This window comes from Olea europaea, chromosome 10, assembly GCF_002742605.1.
Source record: "Olea europaea var. sylvestris chromosome 10, O_europaea_v1, whole genome shotgun sequence".
Lineage (NCBI taxonomy): Eukaryota > Viridiplantae > Streptophyta > Magnoliopsida > Lamiales > Oleaceae > Olea > Olea europaea.
The window spans coordinates 5,793,156-5,801,024 of record NC_036246.1 but is presented as its reverse complement, the minus strand read 5'-3'; the positions used below and the strand labels follow the sequence as shown (position 1 = coordinate 5,801,024).

General features: G+C 40.4%; 1 protein-coding gene across 1 annotated transcript; it reads right to left on the bottom strand.

Annotated features, from left to right (window-relative positions):
• Positions 1-1,906: 1,906 nt before the first annotated feature.
• LOC111400999 (tRNA-dihydrouridine(16/17) synthase [NAD(P)(+)]-like) lies at positions 1,907-2,742 on the bottom strand. Its single transcript, XM_023028511.1, is given in 2 exon segments — positions 1,907-2,435; positions 2,438-2,742. Coding segments are annotated over 2 exon segments (486 nt in total). The 5' UTR covers positions 2,658-2,742; the 3' UTR covers positions 1,907-2,169.
• Between the last annotated feature and the right edge of the window lie 5,127 nt (positions 2,743-7,869).

Genomic DNA, 7,869 nt, shown 5'->3' with positions numbered 1-7,869 from the left:
CGCCTTTTATAAAGGTCCAAGACGAACCCCAGCCGTCAGATCAAATCTCAGTCAATTCGAGCCCTCCATTTCAGATCCAATCCGAGGCGTTGAATTCAAACGGTTTTTAAATCCTACGCTTCATATTTATGCGTGCCTCCCACACACCTCTCCAACGCGTCTGCTTCTAGAAGCGCCAGCTGCCCTCATAATTGCATTTTTAATTCGACGGCAGCAGTGCCTTGGAAGTCGTAACGATTCAGCCACTCTTTCTCGAAAACAAGCACAAAACATCAAATCATTGGCACAGCAGTCAACGCACAATCATTACCATTGGACCTCGGCACGCCTCGCAGGTTCGATTCTCAACCACCTCGGCAAGCCTCGCAGGTTCGGTTCCTCAACCACCTCGGCTTCCTCTTCACCATTCAGCAATCAAGCCTCGTAGGTTCGACTACTCAACCACCTCGGCTCATCTTCAGAGTTCAAACACCTCGCCTAAACCCACAGCAACACTTCTCAAGCTCTAACCATAATATAAATATCTATACTTGGACTTGGGGGACTATCATTTGGGGTTCAAAAATTCTTTCAACTTTTACTCCATTAAAGTCCACGCATTACATTAATGATTATACTTGGACTTGGGGGACTATTGTTGCGTGTTGTCATACCTGTCCTACCCACCTGGGCCAATGGTCCACTCATCCTGATCTACGTGGCATTTCTACCGAGGTGGCACACATTGTCGAGGTGGGTTATATCCGAAGTGCCTCAAGCCGAGGTCCATTCGCCGAGGCTCCTCGATCCGATGTACTCTGTCGAAGTCCAACTATCGAGCCCCATGACCCGAAGCATGGAACTTATTGAATTTAGCTGAGGTCCTCAAGTGGAAGTTTTTGTCATATGGTCGAAACCCCGAAGCTGATGCGCGAGCCTCTTAACCACAAGGAGCTTCCTCCACAATCACTTCTCCCAAGAGATCGCCTGCCCAGAGATCTTATTCGAATGACTGATGGAACGTTTATCACAAGCATAAAGGTCAAGTCTTCTCACTAGTATGGAGGACCTGCGCAAGCAATAAATACGCTGCAAGCTAGCAAGTCAAGCCCCATACCTAAGAAAAGACGTTTGAACTAAAGAGATGAGGCCACGTGCCACTTCATCCAAGGGCTCCCATTTCATATGTATCACTATAAATACTTCCATTGTGTAATGTCAAAGGCTAAGGCAAGAATCAATACTAAAGACTACATTTACTCAACTCTCTCTCATTTTACTTGCAATACACAAATCGAGTTTATACTCTTTTACATATACAGTTACGAGCACTGATTGGTAATTATTGTACAATCGGATTACGAACAACCCGCCGAATTCCGAACGTCACCATCCCGCGTCGTTGGGCTACTCCCACGCCCCTTTGAACCGCTCGTTTTAGACCGTCCACGTATCTTAGCGTATTGGACATTCGTCCATGCAAGCACGGGTGGGACCGACATCTGTTGGTGCACTTTTTGGGGTCAACAATCTCCATAATGCATATAGTAAGGGATTGAAGGATTTGCTATCATTCGACTAGCTATAGCAATCGAATCTTCATTGCAATGAGTGTCCGATGAATTATTACCAGTCGCACCTTCATTTTCAGTTTCTGAGTTCGTAGCCATGGACGGAAGCTCAGATATGCTCTGATACCATATCAATTTTGTGCCTAATTGAAGAGAATTTGCTTACAGGTAGAGAGAGAAAACATGTATGGAGAATGAAAATTTCCTCTTATTGATATTGTGAGCATCTACAGTTGCTTATATACAAATCTATATGTACAATAATTGCCAGATGTATAATTGACAGGTCATTAGCTCTAACAGCCTTCATCTAGCTCCAATAACCTTTAATTAACATTTGGCTAGGTACATAAATACCCCCAATGCTGCATAACCTGCAAGATCAAGATTCTAATTATAAGTGTACATTAAAACAAATTTCATACTCAAGAGTGTATCAAGTATCTCACAATTTGATGAATATGCGAGGGAAGGATCTGAGCACCGTCGACTCCATTTGGATCTTTCCAACTGTTAGTTGCAGTGTAATGAATTGACAAACCAAAACCCATACACAGGTTCCAGAAACGTTTACAAGTCTTGTCCGGAACTATGATTTTCACACAACAGTCTAGTTAGATCACCGTCCAAAAAAAAGAGGCATCCTTACGCCAAGTTCCCTAAGTCGGTTCACTATATCATAAAGAAATTCAAATGTAAGCTTAGATTTTGCATTGAGATCGTCTCTTATATTTGGGTGGATTCTAAACCACTCTCCCAATAACTTGTGCACGTGAGAACAGATCATTCTCCATGGCACTGGATGTTTCTCACAGAACATCAAATATTCCACCAGCAAGTCAGCCTGGTCCAGTTTCCCCTCTTTTCTTAATTCTTCACTCCCCATGCCCATTCTGCAGTCCAATATCCAAAAAAGAGAGCTAGATTTTCAAGAAAAGACTCGGTTGAAAGAACCTCTTCTGCATCGGTCTCTTCCAAACACTCCCTGACATCATCCATGTGCCGTATATTCCCATTAGCAAGAACAGGAATTATAGCTGCATTTTTAACTGTTTTGATGACATTCCAATTAGCCCGGATCTTCTTTCTCATCTGTTGTTCTTCCATGAACGGCTAAAAGAGCACAACCAGCATCCTCCGACATTTTAGCATAATTGATTGTATCTTGCAAATTTGGGAAAATGCAGATTTTGCACGACACTGGAACGTTAAGGTTGTCAACCAATATTTTTACCAGAGACTAGATAAGAGGAAGATTATCCATAAGGAAAGCTCCATAGTGTCCACGTTTCGCAATGTGCTGGGGACACCTGGGGGGGGGGGGGGGGGGGGGGGGGAGAGAGAGCAGATTGATCATACACTAATCATTGAAGAAAATTTCAATACAATATACAGGTCAGAGGTGCTTGAGAAGAGACTTTAGAACATTAAAGATATTTTCAACTCCTTGGAAAGGAATATTAATATTAATAGCTAATGATAGAATTGCAAGAAGCACAGTTTTGATGTTATCCAAGTATGAAAATGAGTACTGAATCTGTTCATCATTATATTTTTCACTTACTCTCAATTAAGAGTGGACTTTGTCGAAGCGAAGAATATTATTGCCCGCATATCATATTTAGGATTGATGAAATTATAACTGCTCGGTAAAGTAAAAGCAGAAGATAAAAGAAAATTTTAGATATAATTTAAGCAATGCAAACACAAAAATTGGAAAAAAAAATGTTTGGTACAAGTTTCAGTATCGTGGGAGTGAAGAGCAAAAAACTATATACAAGAAAGCTATCTAGCCTTCTTTTATGTGCAGCAATTAAATAGTAGTCACTCAAGAACCAAGTCAACAAGCCAAAACGTAATTTGTCTGGAATATATATGGACCGTGATCGATATAACCATGTATATGAGGTTTATACATTGCAGATTCAACAGTCATACATTCAATAAGGTTATGTAGATCTCAAACACAAAGTGTCAGTATTACTAACAGACTAAAATGCAAGATATGGACCAGCTTAGTAAAATAAGATCCTGGTATAGAGGCCATGCAGCAAAGCAAGACATAGATAAAAGAATTAATGATGAAATAACCACGAAATACAAGGCTAGTATAAAATCATGCTTTTCCCCCCCATAACTTGAAGAAAGTTCTTATTCTTATTTTCAAAACTAGATTATTAGGGTGTGTTCTCTTTGTCGTTTTCGGGCTGTTTTCTATTTTCAATTTTTCAAAATAGTGAAAACGCATTCTCTTTCCTATTTTCGAAAATGAATTTTCGAAAACGAAAAAAAATTTGTGAAGAAAACACAAAACGACATTTTTGTCATTTTGGACGTTTTCAATACAAACTCGAAAATGTTGAAAACACGAGAAACGGTTCCATTTGGTCCAAAATTCTCTTTCTTTCTTAAGCTAACAATCCATCTCCTCCTTCCATCAATAACAACCACCACTCGCCACCTAAGCTGCCGGACCCACCTACACACCACCGGCACCTCCTCTACAACCTCCGATCATCGCCTGCCCACCAGACCGTCGGAAGCAGCACCAATCCCCATCCAAAATCGCGAGTACAATCACAATTTTTTCCCAATTACTTCCACATCCGGTCACCATCTCGATTGTGGAGCACCACCATAACATTCCTCTCAACCAGGCGCATCTAGTTCCACCATGGGCCAGCCTCAATTTTGTCCAGAATCGGCTGAACTTGTTGGGTAACTCACAATTGTAACCCTATTCAGCTGAAGGTAATTCTATTGCCTTCTTCTTCTTTTCTTTCAATGTCAATATTTGTTTGAGGAATGATTTATACATGTCTGTGGTTTATAACAGTAGTGTGTTTAGTTGTTGATATGTGTTGTTTTGTGATTATATATTAGTGTATTAACCGTGCTGCAGCAGAAAGGATCTGATGATTTTAGATGTAGCTTTGAAGTGCGATTGAATCTACTTCATTGGCTATAGAGGCACCCTGTTGCTGGATTATCTGGTTGTGCGATGAGGACCTGTGATTTGCAGCAACGCGATTTTCCAAATAGGCACAATGGTAGTTTAGTAATAATACTTAAAGAGTTGTTTCTTTGTACAATAAGGAATTATAAAAAGGGAAATGTTGCTTTAGGCATGAGTGACTTTTCAAGTAGGTGTGTTGGTACTAAAACTTGTGCTTCTTGAGATGTGTTTTCTTTGTACATTAAGGAATTAAAAAAATGGAAACCGTGAATATTGATCTAGCCACTACTCAAGTTGAGGTTGACTTCCTAAATTATATGTTTTGATACTGTCACTAGTCCTATGACTGAATGGTTGATCTTTCTGTGGGGGTAATCTCATAGATCCTACATTCTTTAGCTATAAAACATAGGATTTGCTTCTAAATGGAGCATAGAATTCTGATTACAACATGTTGAATAAGTTAACAATGACAATCTTAAATGGCAGTGAGCTGAATAGATTTGAGTTTGTATAATGGTGTCATGGCAAGAGACTTCCTGATATCAGGGTTTAATTTTTGATATTTTCCTTTTTTTTTGAAAGATTTCTGTCATAGAAGTTGACTTTATCATTGTTAGCTGTTAGGGAAGACAATCACATTATAATACTACTGGCACCTTTTATTATCAAGTGCTTTGTTGGTTGGCTCATGAAGCGTGTATTGCTGCTCAAAGTTATGGAAACTGGACCGTTGGTCTGGCAACCGGTCCTTTTGTATAGGTTCCATTTTGGTGAGTTGGCATTTTATATATAAAGAAAAATGAACAATTTTTTATCATTATTATTATTTTGGTTCTTTATGCTCTTTGAATCTTCTATTTTCTCATGGTCCTTTTTTTCTTAAATTCCCCCCCCCCCCGCCGGCCCGCCCGAGTCTTTCTGGACTGAATCATAGAACTATAATGAAATATAAATTGAAAAGAAGAGCAACTGTTGGGAATTATAAGGCAAAGAGTGGCCTCCTGTAAAGGCATTCCTACTCTGGTAAATGCAGATTGTTTGAATTCATTATTCTCAATTTTAACCCTTTTTAGATTATTTATGTGACATGAATTTTTTTTGGATAAGGTAAGTGTATTATATCCAAAGTATAAAAATAAGTACAAATCACAGGGGCATATCCCAGAAAACAATGCTAGGAATTAATGTCTTCCTAACAACAATAGCAAAATTCTAGAAAGTGCTCATATCCTAATCACGAGAACAAAAAATATCTGTAGAAAATCCCCAAGAGCGTTGGAGCCATCTATTTTCATTAGATGGAACCAAGCTACTGTACAAGTTCACTCGTGCACAAATAGTAAAAACAATATCTTGAATAACAATAGACTCATTTTTAGGAGCCTCCCCATGGGTCCTAGCATTACATTCACGCCAAATAGCATAAATCGAAGCCGCAAACATTAACCGGATAACGATAGAGGACAATAACCTCCCACGAAATTGTTCCATCCAAGAGAGAGAATCAAGCCAACTCCGTTGAACCCATGGCAAGTTACATTTCACATGCATAGCATTCCAAACACGCTCAGAAAATGGGCATGCAAAGAAAAGATGATCCAAATCCTCCACTGAACATCCACATAGCACACAACGCATAGATTGAATCAAACCAAAGCTAAGAAGCTTTGTTTGTGTATAGATGCCACCTTGAATTGCTAACCAAAGGATAAATGCATGTCTTGGAATACATTTAGGGAACCATACAATGTGATACCAAGTCACCCTAGGGCAGCGCAGTCGAAGAGACTCCCAAGCACTCCGAACAGAGAAGACTCCATGTACATCATCCTCCCATCGCAATACATCCTCTCTATTACTGTCCGACCGAAAAGTATCAAGCGTAGCTCGCATCAAATCAGACAAAGCTGGGGAGCGAACTGATGGCCATCTCCAAGTATCACCCTCAACAATATCAGCCACCTTAACAAGTCTACTCAATCTGGATTCACGAGTGAACCTCTCTCCAAGAATCTTTTCTAAAGGGCCAAGAGGATGCCAATTATCATACCAAAGTGAGGCACTTCTACCATTCCCAATTTTGAATTTCATTTTGTCCTTCCCTATATCCCGGAGTCCAAGAATTTTCCTCCAACTCCAAGAGCAATCCCCAGGACATTTCAATTCCCAAATGCTCCGTCCTCTAAGTAAATAACATCTTGTCCACGAAACCCAAAGAGAGGAGGCAGAATCCGTACAAAGGGACCAAAGATGCTTTAACATGGCAGCCTTATTCCAAATCTCCAAGCCCCGCAGACCCAAACTACCCTCCTCCTTAGGCATACAGATTTTTGCCCAAGCCACTTTAGCCCCACCGATACCAAGGTCACTACCCTTCCACAAGAAGGCCCACAATGAATTTTCCACTTGCTTGATCACAGCCTTAGATAAAAGAAATACAGAGGACCAGTAGACCTGAATAGAAAATAACACCGACTTAATAAGTTGTAACCTCCCTGCATAGGAGAGCGCTCGACAGGTCCAACTCTTAGCCCTAGCTATAATACGATCCACCAGCATCTTACAATCCAAAGCCCTCAATTTGGTAGAGATAAGCGGAACACCAAGATAACGTACCGGTAGCACGTCCTCCTTATACCCCAACACATCAAACAACTGATCCTTAAGATATGTAGAAACACCACTGGCAAATAAATTACTCTTGTCTGGATTAGGAATAAGTCCAGAAAGAGCTTTGAATCGATTAAGGCATTCCCCAATGAGCGAGAGAGAACCAACCTCAGCTCTGCAAAAGACCATAAGATCATCAGCAAAACATAAGTGAGTGATCTTCTCCTTCGCACATCTCCAGTGGTATTTGAACTCCTGTTCAGCAACCATCAACCCCATTAACCCCGAAAAGACCTCCATAGCCAAGACAAACAAGTAAGGCGACAAAGGATCTCCTTGTCGCAGACCTCGCCCACCAGCAAAGAATCCATGTAGCTCTCCATTAATGGAAATCGAAAATCGAGTAGTAGTGACACACTCAGAAATCCACCTAACAACTCTCTCGGGAAAACCAAGCACCATTAAAACTGCAAAGAGGAAATCCCAACGAACAGAATCATATGCTTTCATGAGATCAACTTTAAGAGCGCACCTAGGTAATCCTCCCCTGCGGTGATAATTCCTTAACAACTCTTGAGAAAGAAGGATATTATCACTAATATGCCTACCTTTAACAAAAGCAGTTTGTTGAGCTCCAACAATGTCTGGGAGCACCATTTTAACTCTATTGGCAATCAGCTTAGCAATACATTTATAAATAGTATTACAACAAGAGATAGGCCTAAAATCCTTTACCTAAGAAGGATTTGG